At 45.2% G+C, this 21,953-nt stretch overlaps 1 protein-coding gene across 1 annotated transcript in view; it reads left to right on the top strand.

Moving 5' to 3' along the window:
* Window positions 1–6,265: 6,265 nt before the first annotated feature.
* Window positions 6,266–21,953, top strand: part of TKT (transketolase) — a 172,504-nt gene continuing 156,816 nt past the window's right edge. The window contains exon 1 of the mRNA XM_069643620.1: window positions 6,266–6,771. Coding sequence (XP_069499721.1) covers window positions 6,665–6,771 — 107 coding nt within the window. The 5' untranslated portion in view covers window positions 6,266–6,664. The remainder of the gene's footprint in view (window positions 6,772–21,953) is intronic.

The raw sequence follows: 21,953 nt of genomic DNA, 5'->3' as shown, positions 1-21,953 counted from the left end.
ATTTACCCACACACACACACTCACATTCCTACACACTCACCCCCCATTCTTCCCTCACCCATAAACCTCTCACATACACTTGCACTGCATTCTCCACACAGGAAAGCACCCACCCACCCTGTGGGGTGCATTTACAGGCCCTAACACAAATCCCCTTCCCTAAAAACCACATTTAAACATTGTCAGGGTTGTGCTCTGCTTTCCTGGCACGTGTGTGGCAAGCATTGAACACTGCAACCTAAATAATGGCTCTGCAATTGCTTTAATTCCATTTTGAATGACCAAACGTTTAACCTTTCACCAAGAACGCTCTGCATTTGTTTTCCTGTCATCTGAATAATGAGAAGTTATGCCCTGCAATCAAAATGGGTCTGCATTTACTTTTCGTTCATCTGAATAATATGAAGTCATGACATGCATTCAGCACAGTTTTGCCACAGCATTTTCTTGCATCTGGATAACAAGAAGTATGCACTACATCCAAAACAGCCTTGTCTTATTGTTAATTCACATGCGGTACAAGGATATTCTACATTACAACCCGACATGGCTTTTCTTTTTCCTTTCATGTGAACAGCAGCGCTTTAAACATTGCAAGTGAAAAACTGCTGGGCTTTTTCTTTTTCATCCTGTGTCAAATCAACGAGCCCTGTGCTTACCCCTCTGTGTCCATAGATCAACAGTCAATGCAAAACCCACTCAAAAGGTCTATTGCTCGCCAAGAGTGCACAGACAGTTATTTATCACCAGTACATTTGCAGAGCAGAGCAAATACTTTGAACGCAGGTAGACAGAAGCAATGATTCACACCCACACGCGCAGTTAGAAGGTAAGTAGCACTTATACGGGTATTTATTCATAGTTAAGCATACATAAACAATAAGTGATAGCACAGAAATAAATCATAGAAAAGATAATAAGCTAACAAGAATACATCACCATGGGCGTAACTGAATTCCTCATCTCGCTAGAGTAGGCTGGAAGACCCCAGTAACAGCCAGGCCGAGAGCACAACAGCCACAGGTATTTCAGAACAAGGCAGCCCCGCTCCGACTGAGGTCTTTGTGCTTTTCCCGCCTGACCTTTCCAGAGCCCCGCATTATATGCCTTCTTCAAAAGGGGTGGCAATTTCTCAAACTTTCTGGTATTAGCGCTTGCACGTTGATGAGTGACCGTTGGTTGCCGGCCGGGTCCACCGACGGTAACCCCAAGGAGCAAAGCTCTTCTCTCTCCTAAAGCACCAGGGCAAAACAATTCCATAACTCATATTGAACCCTGGCACGGACATAGCAAACCATAACAAACATTATAGGGTACCAGCCGCACCTGTGGATCCCAGCTTTCCCAGCGATGTGTCCTTGGCTGAGACATGCATACCAGTCTCAGCAACGAATAACGTTGAAAACATGTTTTTCCGTGAAATACTGCTAACCAAGTGAAAATCTGTGTACAAGTACAGCTTTCACTGAGGCATGGAATAAATATCCATTATGGCTCTGAGTGCCCCCACAATGCATTGCACACCAGCGCCATGTTTTAGCTCAAGCATCACAAGAGGACAAATCAAATGAATCCCATAACCTACAGAACCACATTTCTAACATCAGATGAAAAATAAATACGGCTTGCACACGTGTGAAAGAACATAAGGAAAAAGTATGTTTGAAAGCCAATGTGAGATGGTAGCTTTTGCTTGCACAGAAATGTCAGTGTGGGTGGGGGGCTGACTACACATGTACTGTATGTTCTCCCCCCACAAGACTTCAATCAGCTTGAGACTGAGAATGCTAGTAAAAACTGTTTTGGGCTCAATTGAAAGCTTGGCCTCCCACTGTAAATCGCACCTATAAGTGAACTATTCCGTAAGGACATGTGATGCAGTTAAAGGCGTGAGGATTTGCTGCTCTACCAAACTAGAAGGCAGCCCTGGCAGGGATGACAAAGAAGCAAGTATGACTAAGAGCTTGACCAAGAAGTACAAGTTCCTTTTGCACGCACTCCAAAGGAAAAACTGACAAACTTCAAAAGGCATAATAAAAGTCTTTTTTTGTAAGCGGAGCCAAGGGGAGGCGGTTTGCTGTGGGGAATGAAGCACCGCTCTCCCATGTCTGACAGATCCTCCAAATTGACATTAAAGGAGTTATGCATTTTAGGCATTTTTACCCAGCACTCAGAATCAGAAAAATGTTGTTTTATGCTATTTTTCCATGCAATTTGCAGACGGATGTTAAGAGACAAAGTACATGTTTCCAGCACTTTGTGGACTGAAATGGCCAGTAAAAACTTGTTTCTGGCTAATGTATAAATGAGACAAAGAGGTAAATTGGTGGACAGATGGGAAATGAGGTTATGGATATGTCTAATTAATTGCAGAGTTGCCAGCTGTACTTTTCATGAAAAGGACAAAAATGAGCCAAAGGACCATCCTACCTCGCACAGAGTTGGCGACCGGACTGTCTAATTCCCTGTGGTCCGCTGAAACCATCTATCTACTTCTTATGGCGGTGGCTAGTATACGTTTGAAGTTATGATGCATAACTCCGTTTTGCTAAAAAGTGGACATGAGAAACAAAGAACTGTCATAAATGACCAAACAGACAAATTATGCTCTCTGCCCTGAATTAATAAGGCCAGGAGGCAGAGAGAGGAATGATAGACTATTTAATCCTGGGGGTAGGGGTAATTTTAGAGTACTCCCCTAGATTGTAAAAATGAGTGATGTTATTTGGGCTATATTAGAGGGGACTGTACTAGATACAGGAGGACACACACACAAAAAGAATCCAGGGAGACAGGAAAAAGCGGATGGTGGGAAAGCTGAACCTTACCATCCAAGAGAGTGCAGAGACCAGACCCCTTGCCTAGCTGTCCAGAGGGTCCTGAGATCCCGCTGACTGTCCAGAATTCCAAACCAAGGCTTACTTTGTAAGTAGCAAATCACCCCAGTCCCAAATTGCATACCCCTTTAATTTTGCTGAATAACCCCATTGAAAATCCCATAGCAAATCCCATTGAAAGTCCCAACTTGCCAGTATAATTCATTCACCCCTCCATAAATGAATCTGTATTAGCCTGTGTATGTTACCATATTTCTTTGATAAATATTTCAGTTGTCCGTAGAAGTCCTTAATTTCATTTTGAAATAAATCAAATAATTCCACCATTGAAACTCACGTTCACTATTGTTGCCATTCGAAATCAACAATTTTGTTGAGTGTTTTTACTAATTATAGTCATTAAAGTATTGCCTCAAAAGGATTAGTCTCCTTGTCACTGAAAACTGAATTTGTCTGCATTCCCCACAAATTCCTATTTGCATCTGTACTATTGAAAACCCTAAACCATAGTCCAATTGAGAGCAACCTCTTTTGCTAGCATCTTACCTGTTATGCACCTCTGTTCTGGTCTGTAAAAACTGATTTCAGATTTTGACAGCTAAGCACCTTTCCTTAGCTGCCTGTCACTGCAAATCTCGTATAAAAACAAATTTCCATTTGTCGTTTGGATTTTTCTTTTGCAATTGCTTCCTTACCCCAAAACCGATTTTTCTACCTTGTTCCCACGTTGCCCTGGTGGGTTGATTAATAGTCTTTAAGCTTCCTTATCTCCTCAAGCGTAGCAACATGGGTTTCCTCTCTAGTTGTCCCCTAGAACTTGTGAGTAGTTGTGCGAGTAAGCAAAATCCGATTCTTGCTCATAAAATAGGTTTTCATTTTCTTTTCTGGTTTCCCATCTTGGGGTGGTGGGCCTTATTCCAAATCTGACTTTTCTCCCTCTATCCTTACTCCTTGCCACTGCCTTGCATTCACAGGGAATTCAGTTAGCTGACGTTTGGGGGTGAGTGTTGCAGGGGAGAGTGTTTAACATTGGTGCTGTCTACTGCTTTAAAACCGTTTTTCCTGTTTTGACATTAAAGATCCATGTGAATTGTGTTAGGATTTTGAACCAATTGTTCAGTAGGGATCACTGCATTTGTGGTGCCACAACCAAGCTGGCTGTTGTAAAATTATATTTTGAATATTTTTCCTTTTGCAGTAAATCATACATTAATAAATATCTTATTGATACAGACCGGCCTGGTTTCTAGTCCATTGTGGCACAGGGTGTTTGTAAAGGTGGGTGCGAGATGGGTTGAGGGTCTACTCAAAACCAATCGGTGGTTTATTAAAGATAAAAAGCGTTTTTATATTGTGCCACATTCATTGTTAGGGGAACGAGTCCCTGGCTGGAGTGCAGGGGCGTTGCTAGGGGGGGGCTAAGGGGGCTATAGCCCCTGATCTTTTGGTTGTAGCCCCGGATAGAATCTCAGGAGCTACAGCCAAAAGGCTAGCTAGCCCCCAGTCCCAACAGTTCCTACATCAGCGTAGCCCCGGGTCTTTTCCAGACCTAGCAACTCCCCTGCTGGAGTGTGCCGTGTTATAAACCCGTGACAACCCAGAACATACAAACTTACTTTATCACATTCCTACTCATTCACCCACCACTCACTAACCGATACGCCTTCTCTCGCGTCCACTCACACTGCATTCTCCACACAGACAAGTAACCATCCAGAACATTGAAACACACTATCACATTCATACTCATTCACCCACCAGTCATTCACTCATACACCTTCTCTTGCATTCTCGACACAGGCACACCTATTTTTGCAGCTTTGGTCCGTCACTCCTGGCCACCCATGGTTCCTCCATTTTGCTCACAAACAAGAACCTGGAAGCTGGGAGAGCGGTGAAGAATGCAGAGAAGAGATTGGAGCTGAACGTGGCATGTGACACGTACCACATCTCACGGTCAGCTCAAACCACTACTGAGTGCAGTGTAGGACACAGATATACGTTAAGTATCTTACAGGGTTAACCAATAGGCACGAGGACCATCATGTGAGCCCTACTCTTTCCCTGCCTCTATGTGTTACAAATCTGGGAATGACGAACAGTGGATATGGGGACATATCCTTGTCAGAAGATAAAGGGGTGTACATTGTACACATGCCCATTTAATTGTTTCAAAAACTCTCCATTAGGAAGAGAGTGATGAAACCCGATTATTTTTAATTGGTTCGAAGGGTTTATATTGGTGTTTATAGTTCACATGGTTTGGGTCCTGCACAATGGTGCGGGTGAAGTAAAAAATGTTTACTTATGGTTACAAGATTTTTATATGGTAGTTCTTGACATTAAAGATGCCTCATCAGGGCCTTAGGAGGTATCCTGGTGGTAATTGCACCGGGATAGCACCAACGCCATTAGAGTTACCGCAACTCGGTCCGCAATTTGCACAGGATCCTGAGTTGCAGTGGCGCTGTAATTCCCCATTTATGTAGAGTGCATAAGACTCTATGGGGCTTTTTGGCACTATTACCGCCTTTAATAATAGCGCCGGTTGTAATAGTGCCGAAAATGGGCAGAAAGCTGGACATTTACCTCCAAGCTAAAAGCTGGAGGTAAATCTCCAGATTTCTGCCCAAACTCGGGATTGGGCAGAGTGGTAATGCGGCGGCAATAGCATTACCGCTGAATTTTTGCCACTCCGCCCAACCCGTGATGAGGCACATAATGTTTTAATTTTCTATTGTGCCACTGGTAATTTGGTTGTCCCACGTTTGCAAGACCAAAAATGTTATCTCAAGCTCTATAGGGTGAAATAACTTGTCCTGGCTTCCCATGAGGATTTCCTTTACTATTGATTCCGAGAAACGCATGGATTCAAAACGATCGTTCTCAAAATCATTTTTCTTCAATACCCCAAATACAGGACGAGTCTCTCCTGCAACGAAGCACATCTCCTGCAACAGGTGTTTTCTGAATGTTCTTAACGTGAAAGAGACTTGTCTTGGGGCACTCACCCGATTCAGGGTCTCCATAACGATCACATTCCATTCCTCACTTGTTGTTTTCACGTATTCAAATCATCTTATCTCCAAAGCTCTTTCATGCCTCTAGTGTAGTGCCTATAAACCGCCTTCTAACCTCCGTTTGTTCAGTGCTTCATTGGCTTACCAAAGAATTCTAAGATTTAGGACACCCCACACACATTGCATTCCTTAAAAGTAATACTGTACAAGTAAAGCGATTCTTATGGCACATACCCTGGTAGTTTTGCGTTCTCTGTCTTGGTCAGGAGGAAATGTTACCCCGTGGAGACCTAATGGGGTTCAGCTCAGGAGAGGCCACGTGCGTTTCCCTGGTTTGGGCTTGATGAAATGTGTGAGCATAATGGCCATTGTGATCCGGGGCCTATCTGCAAAGCTGTGCCCATGGCCATTGTAAAAGGGCTACTTTTGTTGGATGGTTGGGGGTGTAGACTGGTCGAGCTGGGGACACGGGTTGCTTTTTCCACCTAGCACCATGGGTCGCTGACCAGAGCCAGAAGCTTGCCCTCGGCCCTCTCTGGCAAGGGCTCGGTACAGATGTGACTCCTCCTCTGCCTCCTCCCTAGCCGTGCCCGGCCCATTGCCTCTCCTTTTAACCGTCCTCCTCTCTCCATTCAGCGGCTCTGCTCTTCCTGGGTCTGGTTCCTCATCAACAGTGAAGCCCAGCTCCTGCTCCGGCCCTCGTTACCCGCCTCTCCTGTCACTAGGGGCTAAGCAGCCACCTTCACACAACCCGACGAGCCGCCAGCAGCCGCCCCTCCACGCGCAGCTGTCACTGCCGCATTCGCCATGGCGGAGTACCACAAGCCGGGCCAGCAGACCCTGGAGGCCCTCAGGGACACTGCCACCAGACTCAGGATAAACTCCATCAAGGCCACCACGGCGGCCGGCTCCGGGTAAGTGTAACGCGCCCACCAGAGCACCTGCCCGCGCTCTCGCATCCCTACTGCACGCCCCCCGCGCGCAACATCCAGAGACCCAACGCGCTATAGAAACAGCGCGGGACATACCACCTGCACGTCCAAAGCGGGGGGAGACATCATAGCCAAAGTGAAATGAACGCGTTCTAGCACGGAAGATAACGAGCACGCATACACTTTTTCTGTTTTGTAACGTATGTAAGGGGGCAGCCATGCAGCCGAGTATCTATCCCCTGGAGCCGCAGTCCTCCAACGCAATGCTTGTATAATCCAGAGAGCACCTAGACAGCATGGGTGAGGTTTACTGGCAAAAGTAGCGCCAGGAGGCATAAGTACACTAAGCACGCACGTGGGAAGCGGCATGCACTTCATCTCCACGCCACCCTTACACACGGTAACTGTGTAGTTTAGGAAGATGCTAAACAAGGGCATTTAGACCTGTCAGTGTCTCACTCGTAACATGTAATGCTCGGGCATGTCCGGCTGCGACTTTCGCTACTGTTACACGCATCCAGTCTGTATTACCAGGCTGCAATTACATCTACTGTAGGGTGTGCCCAATAAGGTGCAGTGTAACATCAAAATGTGTGCTGTAATAAAGTGATCTTCAGTCAGGCTATGGCTGTGATGCAGCGACTGACTGCCTAGAACACGAGTTCACAGTTAATCTGCCAGAACAGTCACCTCTGGCTATAACTTCATCCTTCTGCAGTTGAACAGCGTGCACTCGGTGGTTATTGCAATGCAATCCGTGCACCGTCAGATCGCTCCATAGTTTACAACGAAGAGCCAGGTGCGTTTCCTGTGGTTTGTGCTCAGGTGTGACTTTACAGCGCTCAGTCAGTCGGATGCATATATAGCTAAACCTGCAGGCAGGCAATGATTTACATGTTTATTTGTAATGTTTGTTAATCGCGCCAATCTTGCCATTTCCCACAGCTACTGACGTGCAGCTCACATGCGACGTTCCCGCTTTCACAATATCAGTAAAAGCCATTTTAATTCAACAAAAGCGATTTTTTACAGCGCTTCGTGCCACATTTCTCCCGCTTCTTGATGCTGCAATTATTACACAGTTTAATAACTCTCAGTGTAGAGAACTCAAAAGGATGTAGAGCGTAGTCGTCCTCCCGTCCCGGAACCCGAATTGAAGTGCAGGATGGTCCCAAGCAGGGACTGCGTTCGGGCATTTCAACTTTTTCACTTGCAAGGGGCCTCGAACCCAGCAGGTGCCCCCGTGTTGCTGGTCAGCAGTCACATACTACGGAAATATATTCCTTGCTCTAATACTTTCGTTCTTGGGCTTCAAATGCGTGCTTATCAGAGCTTGTGTTACAAACTGCGTTTGCTGGAGCCCTTCAGGCTGTCACTTATCTCGGGGTATACAGCAGTGTTCTTCTCACCTTGTTGCCTTTTAACACAGGTTTCTCCACATCAGTCCCTTGCTAACAAAGAAGGACGTATAGCTTTTCAGTGAGCATTTAGTGTTAATGCTCCCTACTGGCTGGCCAACTCATGATAATTGGCGGCTATTAAATCCTGGCTGTATTTCTTTGTCTCCATAGTATATGCACCCCACGGGTGCCTTAGAATGTTTTCCGCTCTAAGCAAGGGGACGCCCGCACATCTTCAGCCGGGCCTGATCCCAAGTCAAAGGCGAGTGCAAAACTCGTGAGCCTCCCACTCGGCATCATTTCTGGTTTCTAAACCTACATTCTGTGCTTGCCGGCATTTGTAATTTGATCAATAGTACTGCTGCCAAACTGCATGTATGTAGCACACCTCAAGATACGGGCCTCATCACGAGTTGGGTGCTAACCCCGGCGGTAGTACCGCCGGGGCTATTAGCCCTACCGTCAAATCCCCCAGCGCTATTAGCGCTGGATCACGGGTTTGGCGGAACAGTAAGTCCCCATTCCCCATTGCGCCCATTCAGGAATTTCCTATTGGGGCCAATATGGAATGTTCGGCGATATTACCGATGCTGGTAATAGCGCCGAAAATCAGCAAAATCGCAGCATATTTGCCGCCAGCTCAGAGTTGGGGGTAAATCGGCCAAGCCCGTGATTTGGCGGACCCTTAAATGCAGCGGTAATTGCGTTACTGCTGCATTTACGGGTTACCGCCGAACTCGTGATGAGGCAGAGTCCCAAAAATCTCCTCAGTTCACCTTCTTCTGTCGAAGTGGCTAGCTCAGAAGAAAAGCAGCTGACTTTAGACAGTGACACAAGGTGCATTTGCATGGTCCATGTCGGAATCAAGTGGCAAAGAACTCTTAGCTTTTCGTCCTTCTGAATTCGATAATCAAGAAGCAGGTAATATTAACATCACTTATTGCATGCGTAGGAGCTGGAGGAATCCAGGCGCTATACAACATGCATTATTATTCCAGGCCAAGAAATTGCATATCCAACTTGCCCTTTGTTCTGCCTGGCTAATGCATGTGGGGAAACTGTCATTAGGCCTCAAGGGCCGCATCTGGCCCTATATTGGGCACCTTTTGCGTTTACTTACATTTATTTTCATGTGACAACATCATGGGCCTGATTTGCAAAAGCATTTTACAATAGCGCTATCCCATTGAAAACACTTTGTAAATCAGGCGCTGCATGTGGCGAGTACCCTGTATAGTAAATACACCAGTATCACACAAGAATAGCCTCAGGCGGGTAGATATCCAAATACAGTTTCCACGTGTGCAGTAAAGGCTGCGCACATTGTGTTACAATTCCCTTTGCACAGGAAATAACTTAGTTGCATTAAAAGCAAAGAAACCCCAGCAAAGACCTAAGAGTTTCCAATGGAGCGAAGCAACAGCAAAATAAACACTTTAACTCGATATCAGAAATCTATTTACTGGTCTTGAATAAACAGTGTCCCAATTGAAAATGTAACTAGTGAATGAGCAAAATGGGGAAGTTTCAAAAATAAAACAAAAGAAATTGAGACTAGAGTACAGAAACTTTGCACAGTATTAGTACTAGGCCAAAGGTTGCCCTATTTTCAAAAACACTGTGCCACACTAAAAAACCATTGCACCTCGAAAAGTGCAGTTTGTGCACCAGGGCTAAAATTGCCATTGTGCTAAAAAGATACATTTTGTATGCATTTTTGCATCAGGGCAAATTTTGCCCTAGTGTTAATACCATTCCGTATTAGCACCAGCGCAAACTTTGCCCTGGTGCAAACATGTAGTGAAAATGCATCTTTTAGGCACTGGGGCCATTTTAGCACTGGTGCTTTTAATATGCCAAACTGCACTTGTTGAGGTGCAATGTTTTTTAATGTGTCCCAGTGTTTTTATAAATTGGCAAACTTTGCCCTAGTGCTAATACCGTGCAAATTTTGCACTTGCACCGGTGCAACGTTTCTGTAATCTCGGCCCAGATGTACAGCCGGAAACGGTTGAATTCTTAACTTGAATTTTGTGCACAAATTATGCGCAGACAAACTCTGGGCCTGATTTACAAAAACGTTTTACAATGGCGCAATCCCATTGAAAAACGCTCTATACATCAGGCCCTCTCTGAGTGCGTGCAAGATGGAGGAAGCGGCGGGATAGTCAAATCCCCCGACTGTACATCAAAAATACGTGTGTCAAAGGAATGTGCAGGAAACAGGCAATGGGTTAATCACTCCCAAAAGTGCACGTCCCACCATTGAGTGTGCTCCTATTTATTTAATCTGCTTCTTTCGCAGCCGCGCGCATGTATGGCAACAGTGTAAAAAACATGAAGTGTGACAAGGGTGAATGCAGGCAATCCGATTTTTGTTGCAGAAAAAGTTCAGAATCGACCATAAAATCCATTTTATGCAAAAGCAGATGCACCCTGCTCATTCCCAAATTCCACTCTGTTCTAGATTTGCACACCATTGTGCATTTGCGCGATGCATTTTAAGCCTACCTTGCACTTCGAACATTTCAAAAATCAACTAGTGCAATTAGCAGCAAGGGGGTGGGGGATACTGCTGTGAGTCTCCTGATTCTGAGACACAGCGTGCAGGAAACGGCAGCCAGTCTCACAGTGTCGCAGACACAGCAGCAAGTGTCAGAGAGTTTCCTCAACTGGGGGAGGGAGGTGAGAGGGGGCTTACGGCGCTGTTGCATATCGCCACTCAGCTGCAGCCGAGCCAAATTCACAGACTGCATGTCCGAGTTGCCTGTTGCTCTACATCCCAAGCTAAAACAATGAAACCGGTCCAGAGATATATATATATCATGCTCTGCACACACTTTAGTGTCAGGGTGACTATTCTGACAGAGGAAATGAGCGCCATGCCAAGCGTGCATTGCATGCTCAGGAGGATTGAACGTTTGAGTCACTAGCACAGAGATATTTAATAAATTGGTGGTCATTCTTATGTTCCTAAAATGCATTTTGTTTTTATGCAAACCAGCCAGCATCCTATATTCAGGGCATGCACATCATTTGAAACTTAGCTCCACCCCCCAGTCCTGCCCACACCACTGTTAATTCCCCCCAACACCCTCCCCTTGCCCCCAGTAAATGTCCATTTCCAGCAGTGGCAATTACGTGTGTTATTTCTTGTGACAGATGAACCGCCGCTTGTTAATCGAGCCCCTCGACTTTTTCAGGGATGGGCTGTTCCTTGAAACTGTTTTTGCATGAATCCAGGCAAGATAGATTAAGCAAGAAGGAACTAGTCTACCCAGTTCTGCATTGGCGTGTTCTGTAGCGTCGCCTATGAGGAAAGCGCGTGGGACTTCCTGCACAGGGGTTTGTGTGGACAGGAAATCTTATCGCGATGTTTCGGGAAGTGTCATTCCTTGGTAAGGTGCGGCTAGGCGGATAGTTGCAGTTACCATCATATGATGCAATAACGGCACTGAAGCTCTTTTGTCACAAAGGCATTTCCTTGTTTGCAACTGGACCCTTTTTACGGTGGGCGGGGATATATTTCAGTTAATGCCCTTGGGCTTACTTTATCCTAAAAACTATGCATACGACAAAGCAGGCTTGGGCTTTTGATGCAAACTTTTGCACACATACACTGCAATCTTCTATTGTTATTTTACGAATTAATGTCATCACGAAATATACAAATATATTGCCGTGTAATAAGGCTGCAGACTAGCAACATGCTGGTGCCCCTCCCTAGGCTCCAAACCCCTATGAAATGAAATGATGGAAAGGCCCTGACGCCGTTCCTGCGAATAAGGCGCAGCAATGCAACGTTCGTTGAATCTGTATTTATCATGCTATCTTAAAATTGTGAATGCATTTTTTTTGATTTTATGATATTTTTATATCGAAATAAAGCTGGAAGTTAATTCAAATGTGGTCTTTGCCTAATGCCCTCTGGCAGCTTCTCTTTCGAGACCAGGTGCACAGCCCTCCTGTCAGAACCACTTAGACCTGCCTATTTTTCCCAGGGCCCGTGAATGTCCATGTATTATTGGACATGGCAAAATATATTAATTCAGAAAAGTATCTTGTTGCACTGCCCATATGTTTTGTTTCATTAAACGCACTTCCTGCTCCAAGAGCACCCATTTTGACAGCCAATCATGAATCTGGTTAATGAACCATGTTGTTGAACACGGTACCTGCGCCATCTTGTTTAAACTCAGATGGTTTCTGACGCATATTATTAAACTCAGTTTCTAATTTCGTTATTAAGGACACTTCCATTATGAAATCCAGCTCCTGATCCAAATTATTAGCCCATTTGCCGAATGAATAACCCGTTTCCGTAGCGAATTATTAAACTTTCTTCCTGGTTCGCCTGTTCAAGCTGGACACTAAACTGCTATAATAAAGCCCACCGTGGAATCACATTATGGACCCAGTCGCTGCATTTTCAACCTGTTTCTGGAACCTTTTTATTAAACTCCAGTTCCCGGATGGAAGGTCTGAAGATCCGTTTCTGACCAACATAATTATACCGAATTCTGAGCCACATTCTAACTCGGAAACATGGCTTCTGAGCTACAGTGCGCCATCTGGCGTTTACACCACAGCATTCAAATCGGGCTTTTAACCACACCATTACATGTGGTTCTTAAACTATTTTGTTAAGCCCAGTTTGTGAAGAGCATTAGTAAAACAGGTTCTTAAGCACAATATTTAACCGAGTTGCCAAAAACAATCACTAATCATGACAAGTTAATTATAATGCGGACACGGGGATCGAACCTCTGTTGCTGTGTGTTGTTTTGATTCCAAGTCAAGCACGTTGTCACTGAGCTGTCCTCCCAAGCCATAATTCTAGATCTAAATTATTAAACCTGGTTTATGGTACACGTTATTTAATCTTGTCCCAGAATTGCAATGTTAAAACCGGCGTTGTTTAGAAACTTCTTTAACTACATTATTTACCCAGACCCTAGACTACATTAGTAACCCTTGTTCCTGATACATGTTATTAAACCAACACAAAAAGGTCTGGGAGCCCCTCTACCGAGAATGAACATCGACAGGTACCCACTTGGGAGGGTCTACAACCACGTTTTAGTTCGCTTTACCTTTCACAGAGTAGAAATTACCATTTGCAAATCAGTCTGGTCCCACCCACAAGATGCTGAGCAAGTCTCTTCTGAACAAGAGTACCAACAGCAAACCCAGACACGCGTTTCGGCCTCGCCGGGCCTCCTCTATGAGGTGAAGCTGGGCCTCTCTAAACCCAGTGAGCAAGGGGTCCATGTCTGGATTACACTAGGGTACTTTGGGTAAAAACCCAAGTCCCTAAACATTTGCAAAAAGGTCTGGGAGCACCTACCTCTACCAAGAACAAACACGACCAAATAAACTGTCGGTCCTCTGTGCCGTATTCGACCCTATCAGGCACCCTCTGCAATGCAGGATTGAAGCTCAGGATCCATTTTATTCTGGACGCCGGATGACAATAAGTAAAGGAGGGACCCTTTTGTTCCCTCAAAGAAAACATGTTTAGCAGAGGTCCTCAAGGCTCTCCCTTTGCTTTTCTTTAATGTTTATATGCTCCCCACTGTGGTGTTTGGAGCTTGCAGGACCATACTGTGTAGACTACAAGACATTCTCTTTAAGGCGCGCCCTCACCAAGCAATCTTTAAACCTTTGGTAAGAGAGCTGGACACTATAATGAACAGCATGTGTACCACAAAAACCTATCATATCCTATCAGGCAAGAGATTTGCATCACATTTCAAAACAGATAAACACACCTTGTATTGGGAAGGACGCTTGCTTCTCCCAGCAAGTCAAAACATCTGGGGTTCCTTCCTAGTCTCATTAATGATAATGATGTGTCATTTATATAGCACCTTAATCCAAAGCATTTTACAAAGCACTTATTTACAAACAATATCACCCAACTGAAATTGGTACTCATTTATCAACCTCGGAAGGATGAAAGGCTGAGTTGGCCTTGCCGAGATACGAACCTGCGATCTGCACATCACACTCAGATCGTCAACACGCTGAGCTAACTTACTGGCATTAAACCTGAACTGCCTGTCTCCAGTAGTCTAAAGCTGTTTATTTCAATGCCTGCTGCTCCTCAAAACATGCCCGCTCCAATTCCAACATACAGCCACAATTTTAGAAACAGTAGGACATTGAAGTAAAGTGCACTGCAATGCCCTATATGGACCCATCCCTCCCAGGGGAGCACAGTGAGGCTTCAGCTTGACCCAAATACTGAAATGAGGCTCTCCTTCGCTTGTCGGATGTTCAATCCAGGCTCAGAAATGAGGGGTATTGACACCCTGCCACCACCTGAGTGAAATCCAAGCTAGCGGCACAGGGAATTGGATATCTAAGCCGCAGACCCCACTGTACCTTAAAGAATAAAGCCAGCCAGGGTTTGCTTGAAGTTCCAGCAGGCAATATCTGATGTATTGCCCTTGTTTCAAGCTTGTGTCAAGAAGAAGACGTTCTTTCTCAGCACAGGCTGTGCAAATCTGGAACACACTATCTCCACTTTTGCGTGCCTGTCAAAACTTTACAACATTTAAATACCTATCAAAGAGGGAATCCTTTCAGAGTAAAGTCCATTTGATCAGTGCCTAGAGACATCTCAAGGTATAAGACGCTATATACATTTTGTTCATTCAAACCTCATCCATGAGACCAACAATTGAACCTAGACGCCAACGAGTTCCTGAAACACAATATTAAACTAGGACTTTATGGCCTGAACAGAGGTGCAAATGATATGGAAGACCTCTTGTTTGGTCACTCCAGCACCATGGCAACTCGTAGCTTGACTATGACATCAACAGTAGATCAACAGCATGTCCGGCAGCATCCCTACCACCCAGCCTATTTAAATGTAGTTTGTAGGCAGGAGAAGTGTTGCTTTTTCCCTTTCCATGTTTCTCTTGATCTAGTCGCGCCTTGAAACGCTTGTGTGTAGGCGCGTTATAAATGCCATTTCATATATTACTTTTTAAAGTGTTTTTCCCTTTCTATTCTCGCCTCTGTGCTCTCCTCTCTAAGGTACATTTTTTACTCTTCAAGAATGATCTCACATTGTTAAACCCGATTCCTGAAACACAGTATGAATCCTGCCACCTGAAAAACATGTATGTGGTAACTAATCAGCGTTGGCATGTTGGGACACTATTGCAGTCAAAGATAAAACCGCCACATTTGCACCCCCTTTTTACGCCCTGAGTCCCTACTTTCCACAGACATAAATAAGAAAAGCTTCTCTGGTTGCAAGACAGGCGACTGTATTTGATTGTCTGACTTTCTTTAAAGAGGGAGTAAAAATCCTTTGATGATTGTAAATCAGAATTTGAAGCACGAGAGGGAGACAGACTGGAATATTTTCAAGTCAGAAATTGGGTACTACAAAAATTCTTCTGGGAAGCAGCACCGAGACCTCTTATACATTTTGAATGAGTCCTAAAACATATCTTGGGACAAAGGGGCTGATCTCCCAGCTGTGTAGAGTATTGAGATCATCCGCCGGGGTCCATCTTTCTTGGAAATAGCAGGGGTAGTGGGAGAAGAGTGTAGGTCGTACTATTTAAGCAATATGTCCCGAGCGGCGGGGGTACTACCGACTCAGGTAATTCCCCGGGGCCCATAGTTATAGGCCCGAGCGAGGAGAGGGCCTTAACAAACACCTCGGGGCATTACCTGAGTCAGTAATGCCCCCGTCACGAGGGTCATATTGCTTTTAGTACCCTGGCCCGCAAGATCTGCGTGATCAGGGCCCTAAAAGTATTTTTTTCTGTCCTGAAATGTTTCGGGACAGAAAAAAATAAATAAAATGACCAAGAAAATGGCCACCGGGAAAGGGAAAACGGAGTCCGTTTTGGAAGCCATTGAGAGTGGATGCACTGGGAACCCTGCACTGGGAACCCTGCACTGGGACAAGAAGGTAAGTGGGGTTGGGGGTGGGAGTAGGAAGGGATGGGAAAAAAAAGGTACCTGGGTCCCCGGCAGGGGACGATGGAAGCCTCCAGCCGTGTGGAGTCTCAGAGCGGGGATGGCCCCGCTTTGAGTCTCCACACGGTTGGAGGCTGCCATCGTCCCATGCCGGTGACAAAGCAGGCATTAGGCAAGTCGGGAGAGGAGGATGGGGAGGTGGGAGGGAAGGGAGGAATATAAAAATAAATGTACCTGAGTCCCCGGCCGGGGGCGAAGGCAGCTTCTCAGCCCCGCTTCGAGCCTCCTCATTGGCTGAGGGGCTGCCACGCCCCCGTCCAGGGAAAAGGCAGCTGGAATCCCGGCCGAGATTCGAGGGATTCTCGTCTGGGTAAAGCCCCGGCGAGGGCCAACCAGAATGCTTCTTTCATTCTGATTGTGCCCTCGCCCGGTACCAATACAGAAGAACAGTGGGAAACAATTGGTCTTGGCAGAGACATTCTTTTAAATGAATTCAACACAGAGATTACATATACATCGATACATCACTGGGATTTTACTCACTCAGGTGATAAAATGTGACATGACTGCGGTGTGATGAAGGGGTTGTGTAAATAAGGGGACATTTATACTTATTTAGTGGTGGTGTCCGGTTCTCAATTTTGTTTTTGGCAAGAAGTACTGGGTTTCATTAGCAGGGTGGTGGGGGCAGATGTTCCTTTGGATCCTGTAGTGGTGTTGCTGGGTTTACCAGTGGAGATGTATCCTCTTCAAGCCTCATCCTGGAAATTAACTTCATCTATGCTTATAAATATGGTAGACAGACTTTAGACACCATTGACGGTGGAGAGACTAGACATATGGGGCTCAATGGGAGGCTTTATTCTTGTCTCTAAAGAAACCAGAGATTTAGCATAAGTCAGGTTGAGAGACTTTAAATTATTTGACATATGAGTCGTTTGAGGGGTATATTCTGTGCTGATGTAAATCTCATTCAACCGATGAATGATTTTAAGGATATAGTGGCTAAGGTATTTTATCTGGAACTGAGGATTTCCGGGTGCGTGTTGATATAGTTAGAGTGGGGGGTGTGGTTTTCCTTTTTGTTTTTGAAATGTGGGACTTTGCCTTTTATATTTTATTGTGTTTTGTTTGTTGCAAAATCATGTTCTTTTTGTATATGAAAACCTTATTAGCCTGTATTTGAGAAACAAATCAGGCAAGCATGAAATGTCCACAAGCGTCCTTCAGTGATTCCCGACTACTCCTACCAGAAATCACTCGATGGCACATGCCTCATCCACTCGCTTCCAGAGATGGACACTGACTGGCGTGTCAGCTGACTTCCCAAATCTCTGTGGCCTCCTCCCACAAAAATCACTTGAGTGACCCCTCTGCCCCACAAGCTAAGAGATCTTCCACTCACATCAAGAGAGGGACACTTCCTGGTGCGTCACTCACCGCCCTGACCCCGGCTCTTCCTTCCTTCCAAAATCAGGTGAACAGACTCTACCCCAAGCAGTTCTCATGGATTTCTTGCTCCTCCTCCCTTTCGTCACCTGGTGGCATGTGTCTCGTTCACTCACTTAATGAGGCATACACTGACTGGTGTGTTATCAACCTCCCCAAATCCCTTCTTGTCCCTTCTCAGCACAATCAGGTGAGCATGATTCTCCCACAAGCTGCCCTCAGTGAAGTCAAGAGGCACATGTGGGTATGTTTATTGAAGTCACGCACGCTGCTCTCCTCAGGGAGCACTTCTCCCTAACCACTCCCCAGGAGGCACGTGTGTTGTTCCCCCACGGGAAATCACTGAACGTGTCACACAGCAAAGCGTAAGCAAAACCAATCCTAAATCTAACTCTCTGACTGGGACCACTGTCGCTCATTACCTCTTCCTGTCCTTCCCATTGATCTACTTTAACTCCACTCATGCTTATTAACCCTTCCTTAAATGTCCTGAGCCTACCTCTAGCAGCAACCTCTTATCTCTCTGAAAGCTGTCTGAGGCTCAAGGAGTTCCAACCACATGCCCATGTGGTTGGATTTCAGACTGACTTTCCCAAATGTTTGTCTGACAGTTGACCTAGTTGAATTACCTGGATTTCAGTTGATTTGAGGTTTGTATGGGAAAGTTGACACAGGCGTAGTTGAGAGCTGGGGAGCCAAGGCATATTGTAGATGTATGAATTATATGACAACAACACACCACAACTGAAAAGAGGTACACAGGAAGACAATATGCGCTTCAGCATGTTCAGTCTCCATGGAGGTTGAAGGCAGATGTTTCTGGAAGGTGATTCCATTGAAGTCAATAGAGATGATGAATATTTTACTATGGCGATGAAGGTAGAATGAAATAGTGTGCACTTTGCATACTATGGGATCGAATCGCCCTTATGGGTGGGCAAAGATGACTCCGGAGAGGTTAAAACCCTTCACTTGAGCTATAGTTGAACCCTACAAGAGTGTCAAACTAAGGTACCTTTTGATTTCTGATATATTGCGCTTTCCGGAAGTCAATGTCCTGTTTGGTGGGCGAGCCAGCTTGCGGTGCTATTGCAACGTCGCTTGCATCAGGCAGCAAGCCTGATCAGTGAGTGCCTTGGGCTGGTTGGGCAATGAGTGGGCAAGTTACTGCATCCACTGAAATCAAACAGCACAAAGGCAAGCGCCTTTCGCAAGCAGAAGGAAGTTGTGTCACCTGTTGCAACTACAGTTCGTTTTTCACAGTGAAACTTGGGAAATGTTTTGAAATTCATTTAAAGCAGAAATATTCAACGAGTTCACCTTGTGCAGCTGGTATGCGACGATTGAGACACCGGAGTGCTTCCACCCACCGCAGGGAGGAAATGTCCAAAGGGTTAGCCAGCTAGGATGTGTCAAAACAGTGGTTCCACCAGCAAAGATCTCTTTAGGTGTGCGGAGCACATAGGCCTCTCCTCATCACTGTCTTGTATTAACAACAGGGAGGGAGGGGTGATAAGAGAAGAGGTGCAAACCTCTCACTGCTCTTATTCGACTGGCATTCACAATTTCCATAGGGCCCTCTGGCACTCGTTGCATGTGTGTTGGCAGTTAAAGCCCTAAATATTGGTGTCGCTTTGGGCAGTCCCCTAGTCCCTGCGACATTGCTGCCACCGCGGCTTGAACCAGTGGTGCCGCTGGGTTCTCAATTTGAGATCAAGGATGTCATCTGCATTTTCAATATCAGGCTTGCTTCGTAGAGTGGGGTTTCGTCTAGCTTCTAAGTGCTGTGATCATAGGTGTTAATATCACCCAATTGGATGGCACTCAATGTATCAACTTGGGATGGGTGAAAGGCCGAGGTGGTCTTGCCTAGATGGCAGCATCACTTGGTCCTTGGTGCGCGCAGTGCTTAAACTATGAGCTGTCCAAAAGGAAGTGGAAACACGGTGAATACAATTCTCAATCGGTTCCACAGATGACACTCAATCTGCAGAACAGGCTAGTTGTGTAGAACTAAACCCGCCATTCAAGTTGTGCGACCATGAAGGCATCTTCCAGGAAGTTGACATTCTAAATTGCACAGTTACACTATTTTATGCAATCTGGGGATTTGATTTTAGCGAACAGGTAGAGCTGGATTTCGTTGTTGCCCTAATATTTATTTTGGAGCCTAGATGTCTCCTAGTTTCAGAGGACTTCGAAAGCAACGCAGCTGCCTGCCGAGAAACACCGGATCATTCTGCCCTTCTGACTAACACAGGGACAAAGCTGAGAAAAGGGAATGCTGCAACAGAGCTGAAAAGAATTTGTAAATACGTCCTGCATGAGGCACACCACTCATTTTGGGGTGCTGATATAGATTTTACCACATGCGGTGATATAACATCTTTATAGAGACTAAAGTGACCCAAAAACGGAGTCCGCCTGACTCTAAATCCTGCAGACCCCAAATGAGGCCTCTGCAGGCAGAATTGCAACCCAGGGTAATTTCCCCCAAACCCCATGTGGGCCTATATACTCCAAAAATGAGGATCATCCGCGTTTTCACACCACTCGTAATCCAGCAGTAAATCCACTGGACTGAGTGGTAGTATTGGTAACGGGGTTGGAGTTAATGCAGTGAAAAAGGTCTCAGAATGACCACCGTGCTCCTAATGAGGTATTCTCCTTCTGACATGAACTATGCAGTAGGACGAGCTGAAGGAGATTTTAAACTCCATACCTTTCTCACTCCATGAAGAAGTCCCCTTAAGTGTGTTTACTGGCTCAACAGTAATGTCTACAATGATGCACCCACAAAAGCAAAAACCGCACATTCGCTCAGTTGTACAGTTTGATCCTCCGTATGTGCGTAGGGTCAGGTATAAGTTGCAATTATTTTGCGATATTTGTGAAATAATGCGAAACATACTTGGTTTTCTGCACATGCATCTGTGTTTTACGCCATAGTATGTCAGTTTACACATTTACCTACCAATAATCTTTATTACCCAGAGATTTTCTCTTCTTATTCACAGCCCTTTATATCTCATTGCCCACACCGGGACACGAGACTGTGGGGAGGAGGGATCTTATTACTCTGAGTCCTACAGTTCCTCGTCATAGTCCTTCACATCACATTGCACAGACAAGGAATAGAAAGAGGGATGTGGAGGGAGAGACTGTCACGAAAAAGTAGGACTCAGAGTAATGAAGATTATGCAAGTAATGGGGGCATCATCCCTTCCCTCCCCATCACTTACATGTAATCTTCATCACTCTTAGTCTTACTCTTCCTCATCACATCCCTTCACATTAAATAACACAAACTGGGAATAGGAAGAGGGGGGCTGGTACCCCCAATACTTACCTGTAATCTTCATTACTCTGAATCCTACTCTTCCCCGCCACAGACCTTCCTATCATATTGCATAAATGGACTGGGGGTGAAGAGGGGTGGGCGGGAGTTTTTTTTAGCAGATTCTGCTATTACTTACCTTTAATCATCATTACTCTGCGTTCCTCATCACAGCCCTTCATATCACAATGCACAGACTGTTCTCAGTTCTCACAAAATGATCTTGAGGACTGTGAAGAGTGTATAATTTCACAACAATGTTTGAATTCCTTAATGCACAACTCTATGCTGTTTGCTTATTGGTTTGACCACCTGCACCTGAGTTTCTTATGTGCGTGTATGTGCTCACTGTTTCAGGTTTTTGACACCTCATTTCAAGACCAGAAGTGTAGAAATTCGGCTAAGTATGGCATAAACGGAGTGAAAGTATATTGGCATGCCAGGCTCTGTGACAAGCCACACAAAGCAGTTAACATACAATATAAGCATGACGTTTGTTTTGAAATGGTAACTTAGACTATTGTCAGTAATAACTTATATTTAGTTGTAAGCTACCATTAACTGCATTTTCTGTTTCGTCTGCAAGGTATACGCTGCTATAAGTTGTTTGGGGGTATAACCACCAGGTTGGCATGATATTAGGGTGTACTAAAATCGCTTGTGTAAGATGCAATGTGCATGCACCCTGAGATGTTCCTATATATATATACCCTCTGCTAAACAGTTTTGACAGTGATTAAATGTGTCCTTGTACATTCATGGTAGTGTTGTGTGCTTTTCCGAGGAAGCATAGAATTGACATGGGGACACATTACAGGCAACTGTCACCAGTGCAAGTGTAATTTGGCACCACAATAGCATTAGGGCAAACGTTGCCCTTTTGCCAAAACATTCGTTCAATGCATGTTTGCCAAAGGATAATGTTTGCCCCAGTACTACAACGTCACTAGCACTAGTGAACACATTGGCCTAGTTAAAAAATGCATCGAATATTCCTTGCACTTGGGTCTTTTTCTCGCCCTCGTGCTAAT

Source organism: Ambystoma mexicanum, chromosome 2p (assembly GCF_040938575.1).
Source record: "Ambystoma mexicanum isolate Mex_15411 chromosome 2p, UKY_AmexF1_1, whole genome shotgun sequence".
Classification (NCBI taxonomy): domain Eukaryota; kingdom Metazoa; phylum Chordata; class Amphibia; order Caudata; family Ambystomatidae; genus Ambystoma; species Ambystoma mexicanum.
This window is presented reverse-complemented; position numbering and strand designations above follow the sequence as displayed.